A 22697-nucleotide genomic window follows, 5' to 3' on the forward strand; every position below is an offset into this window, starting at 1 on the left:
ATTGTGTATGTTAGAGAATATAGACGGTAAGCTCCAATGGGGCAGGGACTGATGTGAGTTCTCTGTACAGCGCTGTGTAATTAGTGGCGCTATATAAACAGACGATGATTGTTCAACTCATGAGTTTATTTGTCAAATTGGGCCAGTGGTTCTGTTTGTTTATAGAACTTCGTGTTTGTGTGGGTTTCCTCCGAGCGCTACTTCCTCCAAAAACATACTAGTAGGTTAATTGGCTGCTATCAAATTGACCCTAGTCTCTATGTTGGTCTGTGTGTGTATGTTAGGTGATTTAGACTGTAAGCTCTTATGGGGCAGGGACAGATGTGAGTGTCTTCTCTGTACAGCGCTGTGGAAATAGATGATGATGATGCTACACATTGCTTTCTACTTATGAACAAATTTTTCCCAAAATAAGATATCGATTCCAATTCTGCCAACAGACCTTTAAACACGAACAGGAGTCTTCACAGCCTCTACATTATAAACTGGCATCTGCTACCAAACGTAACTCCAAACATTATACAGTTCCATAGAAATGTGAGAAAGAAGCAGACTATAGAATAGCTGATCGTGGGTCCCTCGAGGGGGGAATAAACATTAGTTACTGCTGCCTGGTGCCTAGTGAATATTACCACCTTCCAATATTTAAACAATAAAACAAAAGCAATTATTCCTGTGCGCGTCGGTTCCCGAGTACTCGGTGTCACACTAAGGAATTGATTTCCCCTGGCATATCTGCAAGATCTTGTTTAAATACATATACTGTATACATGCTTAGAAATGTTATTGCTTTTTTACAATACGACTTAAGTCAGCAGGTTTTACTGCAAAATATGACTTTGCTGTGAGAAGCCACAAACCGAGGTAACCCTAAACATTGATAGTATTTGTGGCTTGATCTTGGCATGTTTTAGTGGGTTATTGGTGAAATGGGGGTACAGGAGACAGCTGACATTAGAATATCGCATTTACTGTAAGGACAAAATGACGTAACTTGCAAGTGTGACTGGGATTTTTTTTTTTTTTAAAGCGGCAACGCACAAACACATTTAATTATGGTAATATTAATTGTATTCCTAACCCTAACCCTAACCCCTAACCCCTAACGTAAAGGTAGTACTTACATGGGTCCGTGCATTGCCGCTTTAAAATCCGAAAGTCTAAGTCGCGCTTGCAAGTGACGTAATTTGTAAGAGAAGTCCTCTCCTTACATCAGGTTTCCAGTGTGTCTGTTTACGGGTAAGTAGTTATTTTTTATATGTCGCTTTCTTCACTATCGTATTAAATGATGTAGGTGTAAACACTGTCGGTGTTTGCACCCCCCGTTAATACGATTACCTCTGCCTGCTGGCACTGTAAACATCTTCACTCCACGCCCTTTAAGTCATACTTGCCAACTTTCAATTTTTGAGCTCACTGAAGGGGTCGGGGTGCGAGGGCAGAAGTGTATAGAATTGCTTCATTTTGGCCCTGCCCCCCCGCGATGAAACCAGAATTTTCTCGTGGGGGTGGGGCCAAAATGACGCAATTCACAGCAAATTGCGTCTTTGAGGCTCCCATCCTGCCCACTTCATTAGGAAGTGGCCAGGATGCGGGAGAATTGCTCTCCTGGGACTCCTACCCGGAATTTGCGAGTCTCATGAACATTCCGGAAGAATGGGCAAGTATGCTTTAAGTAACCATTCAATGTTTAATTTTGGGGTGCTAACTATGTTGTAACCCCTAGGTATGTGTCTTACATTATGTGAAAGATTCACAGTAAATTCCTTACTCCTACAGTACATCCACAAACACGTAAAGTAAGAACTATATACCTTATTTTTGGTCATATTTATCCCAATGAGAAACAGCAATTCTGCTAAGAATAACGCACAGCAGAGATTTTTGTGGATTGTTGTCCTGGTGCTCTGGATTTCGCTGAAGAAGAAAAATGTAAAAATACACAGGGAGAGACAAATCAGGGAGATGATTATCCCAAGCTGGGTGATTCTTGTTAGAATACTGTGATGAGCGGACACCTGGAGAAAACAAACACAGGAGATAAATAAAACGACACCGAACTTGGCTGCTAAGTTGACCTCGATTTAACTACTTTGACAGAAATCTACAATTAGCAGCCAAATACTGTTGATTCATAGACTTGTAATAATAAGCTTATGCATGGACAAATCTTGATGGCTGAATTAACCTACGAGCTGTAGAGAAAAAGGCACAGCTCTTCTGCTGTCCTGTCGAAGGGACTGTGACTTGTGGCTCCTGGGCCCTATGATCGCTCCTGGCTGTTTTTCCTCTGCACTTATGCTGTACATACAAGATTGTGCATGAACTACGGCATCACTTCCACTTGCCAACATTTAAAATCTTTTCCAGAGATACTTTGCTATTGAGCTGGGGGATTTAAGCTCCTCACTTGTGATACTATCTTGATGGAACTCCAAACATTGCGTTCCCCAATGTGTCATGTTTACTAGCGTCCATAATGTTATTGTAACATTTAAAATACTCCTCTTTGGATGGTAAAAATTGCATCTAATAAGTGTATTTTATTTGTGCACAGTACATTATGCTGCAGGGAGGCTCTGGAAACACGTTGAATGGAGCATTAAAAGACAGGACGAAGTAGAAGGTTTTGTCTACAATTTTAATTTAATTGTTTTCCAATGCAATGAATAGCCCACCCGGCTCTCTTTTTCTTGGTAAAATAAAAGAACTCCTTTCTCAAAAACAATAAGTGCTATACAGTTTGGTGCAGTGGTGGAAGTGGGGGTGTATACGGTGGTATTGCCATACCGCCACTTCTCCTGCTGCCTTCATTCTGCAACTATCAAACATCATACACTTACATTCCCATTACATTTTCCATACCGCCACATCCATCACTGGTTTGGTGTATTATATTGTTTTTTATTATAAACAAGGAAGACAAGAAGGCGCAGGGGAACGCTGAGCAGCAATCTGATGCCAGGCCCTTTTGGTTTTAATCGAAAATGCCACGAAAGCTTTCAGGGCAAGATTTACTAAACTGTGGGTTTGAAAAAGTGGAGATGTTGCCTATAGCAACCAATAAGATTCTAGCTGCCATTTAAAGCTAGAATTGGTTGGTTGCTATAGGCAACATCTCCACATTTTCAAACCCGCAGTTTAGTAAATATACCCCTTTGTGTTTTTATTTCTGTGGGGTTTTTTTCAGTTAAAACCAAAAACTGGACTCCTTAATAATAATAATTTATTCTTCTGTGATAAAACAATATCGTCTGCAAATATGATGTTAAATAAGGTTCTACGTAACGTTTATTATGTGCTGAAAGCAGAGTTGAACATACACCCATTGGTGCATGCCCAGAAATAAAACCTGCAAGTACCTATACCTATAAGTGTAAGTATACCTGCCCTAAGCTGGTGAATATGATACATTTTATTACCATTTTCTAAGTTCTGACATTTTTACTACCCACTTCACTAACTATTCACTGTAGCTGTTACTAAACTTAATTTTGCCTTGGTTGTAGTGTTGCAATGGTCTACTGCAGGAGCGGTATCTTAAATATGGTTTTCAGCAAGCAGGAAAAACTTTGGAACTCAACCTTTTATTGCATAAATATAGCCAATGAATACAGGGTCTGATTAAGGGTTCAGGCAGCCCTAGGCTTATAACGTCCCCTTGCCTTCCAGGCTAAAACGCGGTAGGTAAAAATGAACCCCACCAATGTTTATGTTCCCGTGTTTTCATAAACTCCGCTCCACTAGACATATCTAAAGGGTCACAACAATCTTTGTCACATAGATAGATAGAGAGATAGATAGATAGATAGATAGATAGAAGATATATAGATAGATAGATAGAAAGATAGATAGATAGATAGATAGATAGATAGATAGATAGATAGATAGATAACCATTTTATTTATTTGCAAGAAATGCTTTGTTCTGTTTAATTTAATGCTTTCCTCACTTATAGAATATTGACATCTTATAGACGGCGGAGGTCTTTCACAAAGCGGAAGTATTTGGAGCCCAGTCCATTTTTGTTTTTGGACAAATGAGACCATTTATCCTCCTTGAGTACTAGTAGCTGCCTGCCCTGTTCTGCATATTCATGACCTGGCTGAGAATCTGCAATTATTGGTCTGCGATGGAAATGTGCAGATCAGCAATAGTAAAACTGCAGCCTAACAATCCAGGTCACCATCATATTTTGGACAACTTCATTTATTCATTTGAACTTTTCTTCTTTCTGTCTCCTAGGTTACTCCTCATGTGATCTTTAATTGAGTATAATATAACTCACAGCGCTTAGGTAACATACGGGGAGATGTCTTTTTTTCTTTGCAAATAAAGCGATTAGTGGTTTTTTTTTACAAACAGTGGCAAAATAATAGCATAATTGTTGGAAACGATAATTACATTCATGGGGAATTCTAAAAGAAGCCCTGAAAAAGTCACAATAAAAACATCTAGTAATATTACGTGTTAGGATGTAAGTACTGAGTATATTTAACAAACATATGATGCTCTTAATTCTGTTGTTGCAGAATTGTGCTGGCTGCAAATTTCAGCGTGTTTGCACTTATCCGTTACCCTCTTACATAATCCTGATAGTCTAACTTTAATTTCAAATGTCACAATGTTACATTTTAACTTTATAATTACTTTGGTTTATCAGCTCCCACAGAATTAGTGCACTTCCACTTAAAGGGCCGGAGTCATTAAGGAAAGAAAGGTAAAAAAAAAAGGAGTAAATGTTCTCCAGGACAAACCATGTTACAATGCAAGGGCTGCAAATTAGTTTATTATTTTGCACATAAGTTAAATACTGGCTTTTTTTTCATGTAGCACACAAATACTTAATAGCTTTATGTTTACAATGAAATTTAAAGTTTATTTAGGACATGCCCTACTCCAACTATAAATCTGTCCCTTTATTTTAAATTTTACCTCCCCCTCCAATGCAACATGGTTTTTGCCAAGGTACAAAGTTACTCCTTTTTTATGCTTTGCTCTCCTTAATGACTCAGGACCCAAAAAGTGCAGGCGTTGTGCATCAAGCACCCCTAGTGGTCAGTTCTGATTACTGTCACCTCTATCTGGCCGCTTGCAAATGAATAGCTGTGCAGACTTCTGTTAAATCAATGAAACGTTCAAACGTACACAAATGCAACTCTTCCTCTCATTATAATACACAATCTCATTACGACGTCTCATTCTTCCATACAGATTGAGCTTGTCACTCCGAGTGCATTTTATAGCCCCACGTTGCTAAAGGAGAGGTTGAAGGGTATCAGGTTTGCTACCCCTGTCGTACAAATGCACAAATGAGCCATATAAACAAGCACAAATGCCGGCAAATGTGCAAATTACATTCTTGTATTATTTCCACATTGAAACTGACCCGTGTATCACTGATTAAGTGATTCCTAATAAAACAATACATTAAATGAAAAGGTTCCACCCCCCCCCCCCCTAAATAAATTAGAGCTTTTAACTACCATTTATTTTTTACAGCACATTCCATAAATTTGGAAAAGCTTCCATTTAAGAAAAAATATTTGCAGGTTTTCCGCTGGATAAGCACTTAAACCATATTGTAAAAAATTAAGGAACTACAAAATAAAGAAACGGTAAGCAAAATCGAAGATAGATTAAAACTCATTTACTGCAATGAGTCCTCTCGAATCCATTTCTATTAAGCACAAAGTAATCTCCGCAGACACCAATGTGAAAATAATATGAAGTCTGTGATTGGGTTTTTACTTGATCAATAATTACAGAACATGAAGAATCATTATTTATTTAAAGCTCAGTATATAGAATTAGACTGGAGCAAACGTCAGCAATCTCCTATGAAGCTTAGCAAGTGGGCGAAATTCATTTTTCATGATCTCATGATCAGTACGAGGCTTAACCAACATCTCCCATTATCCTCCTGTATTTTTGAAACAAAATAACTGGGACCCTGAAAGTGACCTGGAGTTTGCATGGTTCATTAGGGATATCCATTTATTTCTTTAGGAATTCCAAATGCAGTAAACCAGTTACAGGATTCTATTGCCAAGGTTAGGCCAACTCTGTCTACCACTACTCGGCTAAGGACTGGTATAAGGAATGGGAGCACAGGATTGGTGTAGTTAGTGGGTACATTCTATGCTTATCATCATCACCATCACCATTTATTTATATAGCACCACTGATTCCCCAGCGCTGTACAGAGAACTCACTCACATCAGTCCCTGCCCCATTGGAGCTTACAGTCTAAATTCCCTAACACAGACAGACAGACACACACACACACACACACACAGACTAGGGTCAATTTTGATAGCAGCCAATTAACCTACCAGTATGTTTTTGGAGTGTGGGAGGAAACCGGAACACCCGGAGGAAACCCACGCAATGACTGGGAGAACATACAAACTCCACACAGATAAGGCCATGGTCGGGAATTTAACTCATGACCCCAGCGCAGAAGTGCTAACCACTGAGCCACCATGCTTATACGTTTAGGGGTTATTAGTGCTATAATGTGCAGGGTTTCTGCTGAATATAACATTTGGGCTCACTGCTAGTGGGGGCATTGTTGAGTATGATATTTGAATAATAATGTTGGAGTTGGTAAATGAGGACTGGGAATAGATATTCTCCCAAGTTTGCCTAGGTGCTAAAACACCTTGGTCCTGAGTCATTAAGGAGAGCAAAGCATAACAAAGGAGTAACTTTGCACCTTTGCAAAACCATGTTGCATTGGACGGGGAGGTAAATTTAAAATGTGGGGACAGATTTATAGTTGGGTTAAGTCCTAGATGAGCTTTAAATTTCAGTGTAAATATAAAGCTATCAAGTATTTGTGTGCAGTCAGCATTTAACTTATGTGCAAAATAATAAACAAATTCGCACCCCTTGATGTGTACCAAGGTTTGTCCAGGAGAAACTTTAATGACGCAAGCTCCTTGTCTCTGCTTGATATTAATATTTTTATTGATACATATAGGCCTATTATCCTGGAAACAATAGAATTCTAAGTTATGAGATGCCAATGTCAAAACTGCAACTGTCTCAGGGTCATCTGATTCCAAATAAAAGAAGTTCACTTTAATTTCTACTGGAGTATGAAGATTGACTGTTAGACACTTACTTTGTTGTGACTTGATGGTGACATCAGGATGGCGAAATGAGTGAGATGATTACATCTGCACGACGTGTGGGTTTCATTTGAATATAACACCTCACAACCTTCCGTAGACCACTCTCCTTGCAGAGATTCCGGCGCATACTTCCAAAAGGCGCATTTCGCCGTCTCAGCGTCCATAGATGACTGCAAAGAGTCGCATTTTAGAACATCGATGCAATTAACAGGTTTAAGAGGTGTCTTGTGCATGTTTAATTTTTCCCTAAATGTCATTTTAAAAGTAATTTATCATTAACGTGCAGTGACAACATTGTAACATCCACATTCCTTCCAGTATTTAAAATAAACATCTGAAAGATGGACTTTTTTATGACTTGGTAGCAGCAATTAGTGTATTTCTGTATTTATTTATATAAATAATTATTGGGCATTCATACGGATGATGGGGACATATTTCCTTTGATTCTTTTTTTTTTCTTACTTTTTACAGTTTATTTTTATAGAAATTACCAACAAAATTCGCACTGTGCGGTGGGTCTGTAGGGTTACTGCAGCAACACATTACTTTCAGACTTACTTTCAAGTCCCTAAATCAAGTTACCAAGTTGCCATAGCAACTGTCCAATAAAAACCTATCACTATAGACATATCAGCTGCAACTGTAACCAGCACCAAGTTTACTTAAATGCTAATTACAAAGTTTCTAAGAAACACAGCACAAGTGTACAAAAGAAAGATAGATATACAGTATAGATTGTGCAAAGCAAACAACTGAATCTAAATTAAAAAAAACAACAGAAAATTTGCTTTCATCTTACGACAGACTAGAGACAATTCTAATTTACCCATGTTATGTTGTCTGACTTAGAATATAGTGTATAATAATCTCCTATGCTGACATAATTATCTATTTGTGCAGAAACCATAATTACGGTATATACTCGAGTATAAGTCGACCCGAATATAAGCCGAGGCACCTAATTTTACTACATAAAACTGGGAAAACTTATTGACTCGAGTATAAGCCTAGGGTGGAAAAGAGCGCTAATTTAAAAACCTAAATAAAAATGATAGGTTCAATCTATGAAATCATTTTTAGCTAAACCATAAATAACAGTAGATGACAAGGAACATTCATAAATGATTATAAAATCATTGGCATTGGGTACAACCTAACCTAAATAAAGGGGTATATAAGGGGTAGGGATATAAATGTATGAACATGGTGGCTGTATTGTTTGTTCATTATGTAATTGCACTGTAAATTAAAAAAAAAGGAGAGAGAGAGAGAGAGAGAGAGAGAGAGAGAAGAGAGAGAGAGAAGAGAGAGAGAGATAAGAGAGAGAGAGAGAAGAGAGAGAGAAGAGAGAGAGAGAGAAGGAAGAGAGAGAGAAGGGAGAGAAGAGAGAGAAGGGAGAGAAGAGAGAGAAGAGAGAGAGAGAGAGAGAGAGAGAGAAGAGAGAGAGAGAGAGAGAGAAGAGAGAAGAGAGAGAGAGAGAGAGAGAGAGAGAGAGAGAGAGAGATATTTTTTTTTCACTTACCCGGCAGTGGAACGCATATGCGTTCCAACAACAGGAAGTTCGGCATTTGGAACGCAAGTTTGCGTTCCAAATGCCGAACTTCCTGTGTTGGAACACATATGCAGAGGTTGAAGCCGAGGGACCGGACACCAGGTAAGTTCAGCCGTGTATAAGCCGAGTGGCCTTTTTCAGCATACAAAAGTATGCTGAAAAACTCGGCTTATACACGAGTATATACGGTATACTGACTGTTTTTTGTTTTAATTATGCAGCAAGATATATTCACCTAAATCTAGTTGTTCAGCACATCTAGGAAAGACAATACTATGTAATGTGTTTACTTCCTTTTAATTTTCTGTTTTCACAATTGGGACTGGTACTAGCGCAAGGGGGAGTGTTGATAGCTTAGATGTTTTTAGATAAATTTGACCTCTTATTTATGCTGACATTTATAAAAGAAAAGACATATACCGAATATTTATACATGTTAATAAAGATGTATCAAAAAACTTATTGAAAAGGCAAATAAACGTTATAAGGACCACCTATTGTGTCATATATGGAAAGTGGTAGTGGTAGATTTACTAAAACTTCTAAAAACTAAATGTGGAGATGTTGCCCATAGCAACCAATCAGATTCTAGCTATTATTTTCTAGACTGTACTACAAAACTGATAGCTAGAATATGATTGGTTGCTATGGGCAACACCTCGATTATTCCTTTTTAGAAGTTTTAGTGACTCTGGGCCTAATTCATTAGTGATCTTATCTTGTGCAAAAGTTAAGATGCTTATTTTTAAGAAGAAACGGGGAAATAAGAGTGAAATTAAGATGGATTTTCATCTTAACTTAAGAAATTTTTCACTTACGCAGTGGATTTTGCTTTTTATCTCCCTTTTCTGAGCATGCACAGAGTGGATTTGCTTAAGATAAGCAAAAAAATGGCAGATAAGATCACTAATGAATCAGGCCCTCTACCACCAGATGTTGAATAGGATTGACAGTAATTTTAAGTCTACACATACAACAATCTAGGTCTTTTTGGTGTGGTTTGGACCACACACTGGCAATCCACATTTAAGCTTTTGCTGGCTCCTGTGATAATACTTTCTCTTTCATAATAAAAATGCTTGCTATCTGTATTAGAAGTGATAATTTTTAAAATAAACCCAGAAATATATTCTTTAGTATTTGCAGCTGCAATTCCACAGGAATGTGACATTGTGCAGCAAGCAACTTATAAATTCACCTGTGAAAAGATAAGAGCATAACTGTTCTTCTACTGGACTACAAAACTAATTTTAAGGTCTAGTTTGTCTTCAGCCACAAACACTATTTAACATGCAAGAGCCAAAACTGTAGTTGGATTTAGAAAGACAGACAATTAACAATCCTTCATACTGCAGTATTTCCCTACTGTTTCCGGCATAGTAAAAACTATGGAAAATCACATACCTCGAAATGTTTTAGAACAAATGTGATTTTTTCCAGTTGGTAGAGAGAAGGTGGATTGGAGTTGATGGCTGCTGCAATAACTGGTGAATTAACGAACTCGCTTAGCTCCAAAAAATAGTCATCTTCTGTTAACGCCTCGTTTTCAGGAGATTCAAGGAGCGAGCTAATGCTGTCATAGCGGAGAAACACGATACTTACCGTGCCTGGGGGTGAACAACAAAACGTGTAAACGCAATTGAAATAATAAGATACAATGCATCAAACATTATTTATCAAAAACTAAAGGAGAGATTTCCATGAGAATTAAGATAAAGTTTTTTTATTTCAATAGAGGTGTTTTAATGTGAAATTGTCACCTAAACACAATGGAAGCTGAGCTGACATTTTGTGGATGGAGAGAATAGACCTCATGGGGTAAATGTATCAAGCTGAGAGTTTTCTGGTAGGTTTGAAAAGTGGAGATGTTGCCTATAGCAACCAATCAGATTCTAGCTATCATTTTATAGAATGTACTAATAAATAAATGATAGCTAGAATCTGATTGGTGTTTCAAACACACCGAAAAACTCTCAGCTTGATACATTTACCCCCATGACTATAAGTCAGATCCCATGATTATAAGTCAGGTCCATTAATATAAATCAGGCCTCATGAATATAAGTCAGGTCCCATGAATATAAATCAGGCCCCATGAATATAAGTCAGGTCCCATGAATATAAGTCAGGTCCCATGAATATAAATCAGGCCCCATGAATATAAGTCAGGTCCCATGAATATAAATCAGGCCCCATGAATATAAGTCAGGCCTCATGAATATAAGTCAGGTCCCATGAATATAAATCAGGCCCCATGAATATAAGTCAGGTCCCATGAATATAAGTCAGGTCCCATGAATATAAATCAGGCCCCATGAATATAAGTCAGGTCCCATGAATATAAATCAGGCCCCATGAATATAAGTCAGGCCTCATGAATATAAGTCAGGCCTCATGAATATAAGTCAAGGCCCATGAATATAAGTCAGGCCCCATGAATATAAGTCAGTTCCCACGAATATAAGTCAGACCCCATGAATATAAGTCAGGCCTCATGAATATAAATCAGGTCCCATGAATATAAGTCAGACCCCATGAATATAAGTCAGACCCCATGAATATAAGTCAGGCCTCATGAACATAAGTCAGGCCTCATGAATATAAGTCAGGCCTCATGAATATAAGTCAGGCCCCATGAATATAAGTCAGGCCTCAGGAAATATAAGTCAGGCCTCATGAATATAAGTCAGGCCCCATGAATATAAGTCAGGTCCCATGAATATAAGTCAGTTCCCATGAATATAAGTCAGGCCTCATGAATATAAGTCAGGTCCCATGAATATAAGTCAGGCCCCATGAATATAAGTCAGGCCTCATGAATATAAGTCAGGCCTCATGAATATAAGTCAGACCCCATGAATATAAGTTAGGCCTCATGAATATAAGTCAGACCCCATGAATATAAGTCAGACCCCATGAATATAAGTCAGGCCTCATGAATATAAGTCAGGCCCCATGAATATAAGTCAGGCCTCAGGAAATATAAGTCAGGCCTCATGAATATAAGTCAGGCCCCATGAATATAAGTCAGGTCCCATGAATATAAGTCAGTTCCCATGAATATAAGTCAGCCCTCATGAATATAAGTCAGGTCCCATGAATATAAGTCAGGCCCCATGAATATAAGTCAGGCCTCATGAATATAAGTCAGGCCTCATGAATATAAGTCAGACCCCATGAATATAAGTTAGGCCTCATGAATATAAGTCAGACCCCATGAATATAAGTCAGGCCCCATGAATATAAGTCAGGCCCCATGAATATAAGTCAGGCCTCATGAATATAAGTCAGGTCCCATGAATATAGGTCCCGTCCCATGAATATGTCAGGCCCCATGAATATAAGTCAGGTTCCATGAATATAAGTCAGGTCCCATGAATATAAGTCAGGCCCCATGAATATAAGTCAGGCCCCATGAATATAGGTCACGTCCCATGAATATAGGTTACGTGCCATGAATATAGGTCAGGTCCTATGACTATAACTCAGATCCCATGAATATAAGTCAGGCAGTGATGTCAATGATTCCTAGCAAATTGACTGCATACTGGTTTGGTGGAATGGATGCCTCCACTGTGTATTGTTCTTCCCAAAAAATAAAACCACACAAGTACCAGTCCCTCTACAGGGGGTACTCACCACACTGAAGCATAAATAAACAACTAAGTCAAAGACCGCCTATGAGAAAGCGGATAATGATGTATTCCATAGGTTTCACTGTGGTGCATACAACTTAACTTACTTTACTTTACATACTTGTCTACTCTTTGGACTTCTCCTCCAGGAGATCCTGGGAGGGGTGATCCAAAGAAAAAGGCCTCGACTCTTGCTGCGTTATGACACTATCACAGTGAGGGCGGGCTTATGATGACGGGAATGGCCTCATCGGGGCGTGCCCGGCGAGACCTGATGATGTGGATTCCATCACAGTGGCTCTATCCCATCATCTTTCCCAAGAAAGCCGGGGTCCAGGATGGTAGCCTAAGGTCCCGGGAGTCCGGGAGAACTCCCCAAAATTTTGGAGTAGTCAAGTACGCTTAATTAGCATGGTTTTTGACATAACAAGGTGCCCACTGTTAGGCCTCCCCCGCCAGACAAAAGCTTGGGCGCTATGGCATTAGCATATTATTTTACAATTATAAGCCTATGTATAGGTAAATAAACACTTCTCTTTTTTTAAGGCTAAGAGCTGGCTGGTTCCTGCTGTGAAATGGATGTGACTGCAAGCACTGAGCATCGCCAACTAATTATTCTCTTTTGTCCGATAGGTTTATTGAGCTCTTTCTTCTACCTTCACATACGCACTCACTGTAAATACATGTATATTTCCCCTAAATACACGCTAGATGGTTGTTTGCCTAATTGTACCTAGATTAATACTAGAGGGGGTGATTTGACAAATGCTGTCAGGTCTAGTATTGCATTGTGCACATTTATTCAACTAATACTATTTTAATGAGCTGTGGCGCATTTCTTTGATTAAATCGTTCTTTAAAGTCATTTGCTGTGGCTATTAAGGACTGTGCTAGCAGTGTTATTCAACTCAGTCGTCATTGGTATTCAGAGCCAGGTTCCCGTTATCTAAATTGCTAAACAAAAACAACATATATATATATATATATATATATATATATATGCGTGCTTGTTTTTATACCTATATATTTCTATATTTACATCTACATAACTCTCTCTCCTTCTCGCATATATATATATATATATATATATATATATATATACACACACACATATATGTTTATATATTTATTTAATCCTCACAATAAATGGCTATTCAGCAATTCAGAATAAATTTTGTTCAGATAGGTATGTTAGATGAAGGATTAAGAAGTTGAACTAAAAAAAAAATAATAGACTGAGAGTTATATAGTAGATAGAGCAGGGTCCCTTAGCAGCACAGAGTATATCAGGAGATGAGTGAAATGATAGTGAGGACAGGGCTGCATGTGACAGGGGCAGTGACATGATGTGAGGAGGGGAATGGAGGCAGCAGGAAGCCACAGACTGAGAGTTATATAATGGAAGGAGCAGGGTCCCCAGCAGCACAGAGTATAACAGTAGATGAGTGATGTGTTAGTGAGGACAGGGCTGCAATTGACAGACTCAGTGTCAAGACTCACGGATTTCCGGGAGTCCTCTCGCATTTTCGGCAGTGTAGGCCCCTCCCGGATCCCGCCTCCCTTTATTCTGAGGTGGGGAATCTAAGTCACGTCACCATGGCCCCTGATGACGTGAATCGTGTTATTGTGGGGGGGGTTGGGACTGTGATTATGCAAATGGCGTAAAAAACAGCAACAAACAGGTTAAGGTAATCAGGGCTGCTCAATGCCCATTGGCCCCCGAAACGGGAGCTACATCGTCTAATGTATGATCCTTCTATACCTGTAATATTTCTACTTTAACGTAGTCCCCCTAACATTCTAATATGTTATAGGCTGCATGTTATACATTATGCTTTTGGATCTGAAGATATCTGCTTTATGAACAAATGGCAAAGGATCAAATAAAATGTGCACATTTGCTGAAAATGGAAAATATGAATTCAGCAGAATCATTTTTATATATAACTGGCAAAGTAAACGCTATTCAATAGACAGGGTAATACATGCAGTAATGGATGGATGTGTGGATGGTGGGAGAGAGGAAAGAACTGTATGCAGTGTGCGGTGTCAAGGAACAGATTCAAGACAATATATTTCACCAGATAAGAAAGAATCACCACAAACGTCTCAATGTGGAATGCAATTTAGAAAAAATTGTACTGAGGGCAAAACTTCTGTGAATTTTGGTATATGGAACGCATCCAAGCAGAGGTTTCACATCAGCAGGCAATTATGGTCCTAGTTTCCAAATTTGCAAAGATTCATCTTGGACTTATCCCTAATTATTCAATCTGCATTTATATATGACAATGACGGTGGAGACCATGGGGTAAATTTACTAAACTGCAGAATTGAAAAAGTGGAGATGTTGCCTATAGCAACCAATCAGATTCTAGTTATCATTTATTTAGTACATTTTACATAATGACAGCTAGAATCTGATTGGTTGCTACAGGCAACATCTCCACTTTTTCAAACCTGCAGTTTAGTAAATATACCCTCGTGGGTTAAAACAGGTGTCTTCAAGGGGGGTAGAGCTCATTATTGCATCGCCTAATACATGAAAGGTTTTACTGCCAGTGATAGCATCCTTATCGATAACCCGCAAGGGGTAAGTTTGCCTTGATATGGTGAAGTCTATTTGTCATTTATCCGAGGATGGCATTAATAGAAGAAAAGCAATAAACATTGTTTTGTGTATAGCATTTTCAATGCCATGCTGTTCTAATGTTTGTTTTCTAAAATGAATAAAAATCTGGTTTTAAACTTTGTTAAAACATTTTTTCCCCAGATTACTAGAGCTTAGTCCAGGAAAGTGGTAAATTAATGATATAAAAGGCTTTATTTAAATATGGTGGTGGGGAAGAGAGCAGTCATTCCGACTTCCGCCAACTGGGGGACGATCAATCACACCCTGGGTGCACATATCTACCTTATCGGGACACCGCGTCCTGGGCTTACAGAACCCGCCTATCCTCTGGGGTAGATAGAACACAACCACAGGGCCAACCACAAGCGTGGTACCTATACCGACACTATAGCCGATTCACTCGAAGAGAGGCAAGTTCAGCATGCCCACTACTCTAATGTCTCATCAACAGCACTGCGTTTTCCGGCAACTCTCCAACCAGGATCACCACCAGCCGCGCCAGCGCGCCAATAACTGACCACCAACACGATATGAATCCAGCCCTGCATCCGTGCTACCAAGTACCGCCAACCAAAGAGGGTGGGTGGGCAACGTTCAGACTGCAGAGACTGCTTAATTCTCCACCCATCTAACTCATAGTCCCTGTTTACCCCTATGATAACAGATGGGCATATTCCATAGTTAACTATTAATCCCAGAGAAAAAATCCATCTTAATGATACAGCCTCAGCTTTTAAATTTCTTTCAAGCTTATTTCAGCCCTCAGTTCTTATTTCTTTTCATTAATATCTAAAATTTTATCATACATATCGCCAAGATGGTGCTGGCATTGATAAATAGGTGCCCATGTCTCTGGTGTACGATTACGAATAACTATACTTATACAGCCCATCTGAAAATGGCACTAGCCATTGAAGCTTATGGGGGTGGCATTGAGGTAGAAGGTTCTTCATCTCCCACACCGTATCTTACCTCCACTCCCCTCCGGTCACTATCGTTAAGTGCCCAATTTGCGATAGTGACCATAGAAAGAGATACGACATAGCTAAAATGTGTGTTCACTGGAACAGCCGTTTATCGTGACTGCTGTCCCAGCAAAACACTTTTAATAAATGCTCACAATCTTTAATTCCTGATAGTTGCAATAATCGTGGCAAAAGAGTGGTAGATAATAATATAATATATGCCCCTTAGAGTACTTGTATTGCACATAGACAAGGGGGTAAATGTATCAAGCTGAGAGTTTTCTGGCGGGTTTAAAAAGTGGAAATGTTGCAACCAATCAGATTCTAGCTATCATTTTGTACTAAATAAATGATAGCTAAAATCTGATTGGTTTTTCAAACCCGCTGGAAAACTCTCAGCTTGATACATTTACCACAAGGTGTGCAAAGTGGTCACACATCTCAGACTATCTGCCAGGTAGGCACGAACAAAAACATTTTTAGTGTGGACATAGGATTATACAGATTGCAAAAGGGACCGTTCTTATTTAGCAGAAATTACCTTTATAATCTGTAAAATTTTGATATATAAAATATAGGGAATGTTCAATACAAAAAGATTTGGGTAGTATATCTCTATATGTACAAATATATATATATATATATATATATATATATATATATATATATATATATGTATATATTTGTACATATAGATATACAGATATACACAAATGTATTTGCAATCCTGATAATGACATTACTAAAATTATGTTAGTTTAAATCTATAGTCCAGTGGACCCCAAACTTTCTCAGTTCAGGGCACCCTTGGGTTCTTCATAATTTTTTCAAGGAACCCCTAAGCCAAAATAATTATCACCGGCCCTGCCCCCCCTGTGAGACCCCCGCGCAGATTAGGAATAGGAATCACTGCTATAGGCCATAAGATGTTACAGCACAACATACTTAAGGGCAGGGACAGCAATCCAAAATATATACGTTTTATTTGCAATAAACAAAAGTTAAATTTAATTACATTTAAGTCTGCAGCAGAAAACAGTGCAAAAACCACTTATAGGTATTGCTAATAGTTCCCTTTTAATTAATGCATGTTAATGTGAGTGTTATTCCTGTATTTTGCACCATTTTCATCAACTATTTATATCATTAGCCTTTTCATTGTGAATGGAATATTTAAAGCAGATCGTTCAGAAGACTTTATCACCCGCTAAAATCGACAGCAAATTGCTCTAACCTTTCCCATCCTCACAAAGGGATAAGCTGCTTCTTACCATTAGACGACGGAGTTTCCTTTTTCTTAGGAAAAATCTTTATGTAATCTCCTTCCAAAAGAGCGTGCGGGTGAATGTGTTTCATGTGGACAGAGTCAAAGGTAAACAGTTTGAGAGCTGGGAAAGACAGTAGAGAAATTAGACATTACGACCTGCAGCTCCGACGGAAATAATCAATGTAAATATATACAGTTTCTCAAAATAGGTGCCCACAAACAGCAAATGTGCCAGATTTCTTGTAAGAACATTCTTTATAAATAACCTAAACTAAAATACAGTTATTTAGATGATAAAATAAATAAAAAAAATCATAAAAAATAAGCTTCCTGAATAAAGCAAAAAAACAAATACTGATGTACAATGGATATAAAAAGTCTACACAACCTTAGTGAAATTGCAGGTGTTTGTGATGTAAAGCCTGCAATCAAGATAAATTATGTCAAACCTTGTTCCGCCTTTAATGTGACCTCGCAACCAACAAGGTTCAAGTAAACAAATAGACAATTTTTAAGGAGAAGGAGTGAAAAAAATAAAACCTACAATAGCCCATACTTGCCAGCTCTCCCTGAATGTCTGGGAGACTCCCTGAAATAGGGGTGACCTCCCTCACTCCCTGAAGAGTCTGGCATTCTACCTCATGCTGAGCCAGTACAAGACGTGGTTGGCTTCGCCATCTGTGGCATTATGACACGGTTCAGAAATGATGCCTATGGAGGTGGCCATTTTCAGGGAGACCAAGATTTAATCAAAGACTGACAGGTAAGACAACATGACTTCAGTAATGGAGACACTTTAGTCTCTAGAGATTCATTAGCTGCTTTTCTTTAACGCATAGTTGCCTACTCTCCCGGAATGCCCAGGAGACTCCCGCATTTCTGGGAAACCTCCCGGGAGAGCAGGGCAACCTCCAGGTTCTCACCCCGCAATAGATAAGTGGCGGGAGCGGGGCTTAATGACGCAGATATCGGGTCATCTTAGCTCTGCCCCCTGCTGTAATTGGCCAAAATTGGGATAATCGTTTAGGGGCGGGGCCAAAATGATGCGATTCATCAAGCCCCGTCCCTGCACTCCCACCTCCCCCGGGATCTCCCTGAAGCCAGCGAGGAAAAATTGGCAAGTATGCAATAGCCTGGTTGCACAAATGTGCACACCCCTAAACTATTACACTTTGACACTTAGGGGCAGGTTCAATTGACCGCGTTAGTCTCGAGAGTAACGCGGTCAATTGAATCTGCCCATTATATTGCACTTTTCAAACTACTACACTATTGGGCGCCTTTTCTATCTTTTACATACTTTTTCACGAATTAAATTATTTTAATTTGAATAGTGTTTAAAAAACTATTAGAGACACTAATTTTAATGCCGTCTGCCAACATCAAATACGGACGGCAAGTTTCAAACCTGATCGGCATATAGGAACTGAGAACACGAATTGCGCATTGTAAGTGAGCAGCAAATATTGAGCCACAAATTTTAATCACAGATAATTGACGAGTGTACTGTGGCCATCAAACTTCAATGGAATTTCAAAACGTTTTGACATTTCTGAGCATTTGTTTTAAGTTTTTGGGATGTTAGTATTCTTATTACCTTTTTATAACACTATGTTTGTATGGTTATTGTAAAAATGTTTGAAGAGAGAGCTTGTTAGGACCATCCCACCATCAGTTGTTGTCCGTGTCATATCTGGCGTAATGAGATGGAAGAGCAATGAATGATGTAGATAAGTTTCAGTATACACACTTTATAGAAAATGTCAAATAGGGATAGTATCAAGCATTAACTTCTAAGAAATTAATACACTTTCCAACAAAGGTTTTTTTAAATGATACTGTATGCTGCGTATTTAATAATAACTTTCTTTTACTTGTTGCCACAGTTATACACATCTCAGGTAATGTATGTATTTGTCCACCTGCTTTCAATAATTGCAAATACCATTAACGCTTATTTTCAGATTTATTTTATAATGGCCTCTAAGTACTGTTTTTATGTTTAGCTCTAAATTTGTGCTGTCAATTTATTTATTTTTATTACGCAATAGCATTCCTGCAGCCCTGGTACTGAATTAAGGTAAGAGGAACATTGATTGCAACAAATTGCAGGTAAGGTTACGGTGCTGAGTGCAATTTAAACACTCGCAGAGTGAACATTGTGTTCATATGTTGTCATGGCGACTGTCCACGTTCACGTTCAACGACTTGCTTTGCAAACCTCTTCCCATAGGAAGAGATTAACAACCAATCTCTAGTTAAGGTGACACAGATGATAGAAGCAAACATTCTTTGCAATAACAATTATATGATGGTTTATACCTACATAAGAAACATATTGGGTCTGAGTCCTTAAGGAACGTATCTCTGTTTTTTGTGCGTACCGTACGCAATTCCCTTCTGCACATGCCCAGAACGAGGACACTCGGCCGTTAACGAAAGCAAGTCTGCTGCGTATTCCAACGCAAATGACAGTTACGAAGGTCTATGATTTCGGGGAGGGGGAGAGGCGTGTGCCCGTACTCGATGCACAATGTGGGCGTGCCAAACTGAAGCAAATGCAGCCAGTCGGAATGAAGCTCTGCGTGTGTGACAGTTTCTTGTTTTTCTGCCATATCCCTTGCACCAGCTAAGGGTCTAGTCTAAGTCCTGGGTCAGTAGCGTATGCAGCTATAACATGTGTCTGCAATCAGGAGTAACTGTACGAATGTATTTTATGTACAGTAGACATTAAGCACAGTCTAACCTTAATGTTTATCAATGGCAAAAAATTATAAAATACTTTTTTTTTTTATACAATTTCCAGTTCTAATCATATATGACTATATTATTGACAGGTAACATTAATTGATTAATATTATTTTTTCTGTGCAGTCTTTTGAGATCTCATATTCCACATACGTACTGTACGTATCCTGCAGTGTCTGGTCTAGTACAGCAGAGTTAACCTACACCCACAATCACCTCCACACGTATCTAGAGATCCGTTCCTTGCTGACTCCAGGAGTACGCAGAGCCGATTTACGTGCTGTTGAGAACAACTCACGATGCGCTCAGTATGTGTGGCTTAATGACTCAGGCCCAATAAGTACTATCTAACAGGCATTTACACCTCCCAGTCACCTGTGCTGATTACTAGCTGAAAGAGATTAGCAGAATCGCAGGCAAATTTTATGCGAATGGACAGTTTGAAAATTCTTCAAATCTATACAAGTGGACGATGTATTGAAAATAAAATGCTGATTTTCACTGACAATAGTCGCGCATTGCCACAGCGGTTAACATTGCTGCCTCACAGCATTGGGGTCATAAGTTTGATTCTAACCAAAGCCCTATCTGTGTGGAGTTGTATGTTCTCCCTGTGTTTGTGTGGGGTCCGTCAAGGTGCTCTAGTTTCCACACATACTGGTAGGTTAATTGGCTTCAGACAATAATAAATCCTGGTAGAAAGGAATATAGGGCCTGATTCATTAAGGATCTTAAATGAAGAGGATTCTTATTTCAGTCTCCTGGACAAAACCATGTTACAATGCAAGGGGTGCAAATGAGTGTTCTGTTTTGCACATAAGTTAAATACTGACTGTTTTTTCATGTAGCACACACATATCAACTTTAAATTTCAGTGTACAAATAAGCTATCAAGTATTTGTGTGCTACATGAAAAAACAGTCAGTATTTAACTTATGTGCAAAACAGAATACTAATTTGCACCCCTTGTATTGTAACATGGTTTTGTCCAGGAGACTGAAATAAGAATCCTCTTCATTTAAGATCCTTAATGAATCAGGCCCATAGATTGTAAGCTCCAATGGCAATTGGCTCAGTATTGCAACTGGCCTTAATGGACTGTAATGCCCGATAACTATCCTATCAACATCGATAGAATCACTATCGGCATGGCAGAAAATGCTGTCAGAAGATTCCTGCTGTCTCCCTGTGTTTGTGGATATCTTTCAACCATTGACGGAATGTTTTTGATTTAATCGGATTTGGCCAAAGTGAAAAGTGATTGTGTCGCTGGAGTGGAATGGCAGGAGGCGCCCATGTTTGGACACCCGTTGTACTAATTGTGTGCCAAGTCAAATCATTTATGTGACACTGACAGCACTAATTTTGACCAATGTGTTTTATATATACAACCTTAATAAAAAAAGGTATTTAGACTGCATTAAGCTTCATTATTACTATTTGCACAAGACTAGAAAATGTCTGTGCGGAGTAGAGAAGGACAGAGAAATAAATGAGGATGTGGAAGGGATACATTTGTTTTAAACAGGAATCCAGTACAATATTTCCTATGTCTCCAGATGACAGTAGAACAGTCATTTATTTCCATCAAGTAAAAACTAAATAGATTCTTGAAATGCACCCACAAGTCTGAGCAAAAAATATGGTGCTTTAGAGCTTTTGACTGGATATGTAAAAAATAGATAGACATAAATATGAGATAGATAGATATTAGATAGATAGATAGATAGATAGATAGATAAATATGAGATAGATAGATAGATAGATAGATAGATAGATAGATAGATAAATATGTGATAGATAGATATATTTATATATACATATATATATATATATATATATATATGAGATAGATAGATAGATAGATAGATAGATAGATAGATAGATAGATAGATAGATAGATATGAGATAGATAGATAGATAGATAGATAGATAGATAGATAGATAGATAGATAGAAAGTTAGATAGATAGATAGGTATGAGATAGATAGATAGATATGAGAAAGATAGATAGATAGATAGATAGATAGATAGATAGATAGATAGATATGAGATAGATAGATAGATAGATAGATAGATAGATAGATAGATATATAGATAGATAGATAGATATGAGATAGATAGATATGATATAGATAGATAGATAGATAGATATGAGATAGATATGAGATAGATAGATAGATAGATAGATAGATAGATAGATAGATAGATAGATATGAGATAGATAGATAGATAGATAGATAGATAGATATGAGATAGATAGATAGATAGATAGATAGATAGATATATGAGATAGACATTAATATGAAACAGATAGATAGATAGATAGATAGATAGATATATGAGATAGACATTAATATGAAACAGATAGATAGATAGATAGATAGATAGATAGATGAGATAGACATTAATATGAAACAGATACATAGATAGATAGATAGATAGAAAGATAGATAGATAGATAGATAGATAGATAGATAGATAGATAGATAGATAGATAGATAGATAGAGCCATTGTCTCACCCATATTACTGGCATCCACATCGAGTTGTGTAGTTTTCTTGAAGTTCTGCGACATATCTAGGGCCGATTGCTCCATAGTGTGCAGGAGTTTTGTGATACTTTTTCTTCTACTCTCCTCCGTCAACTTTTCCCAAACTGTCATTTTATCCTTTTCAATAAAGTTGTTCACAGTGTTCACAAAAGCCTGACAATACATGTAAAAAAAATGTTATTTTTGCCAATATTTCCATCTA

The 22697-nt window shown here is 38.2% G+C and overlaps 1 protein-coding gene and 1 long non-coding RNA gene across 2 annotated transcripts in view; both read right to left on the reverse strand.

The window, feature by feature from the left end:
• Nucleotides 1-22697, reverse strand: part of LOC142100007 (uncharacterized) — a 656382-nt gene that overhangs the window by 265100 nt on the left and 368585 nt on the right. The gene's annotated exons all lie outside the window — the stretch shown is intronic.
• ADGRL4 (adhesion G protein-coupled receptor L4) overlaps nt 1-22697 on the reverse strand; it is a 113919-nt gene that overhangs the window by 24190 nt on the left and 67032 nt on the right. The window contains exons 7-11 of the mRNA XM_075181967.1: nt 22465-22648; nt 17198-17314; nt 10099-10301; nt 7130-7309; nt 1815-2018 (exon numbers count right to left, since the gene is read on the reverse strand). Coding sequence (XP_075038068.1) covers nt 1815-2018; nt 7130-7309; nt 10099-10301; nt 17198-17314; nt 22465-22648 — 888 coding nt within the window. The remainder of the gene's footprint in view (nt 1-1814; nt 2019-7129; nt 7310-10098; nt 10302-17197; nt 17315-22464; nt 22649-22697) is intronic.

The sequence above is a fragment of the Mixophyes fleayi genome, chromosome 8 (genome assembly GCF_038048845.1).
Source record: "Mixophyes fleayi isolate aMixFle1 chromosome 8, aMixFle1.hap1, whole genome shotgun sequence".
In the NCBI taxonomy this organism is placed as follows: Eukaryota; Metazoa; Chordata; class Amphibia; order Anura; family Limnodynastidae; genus Mixophyes; species Mixophyes fleayi.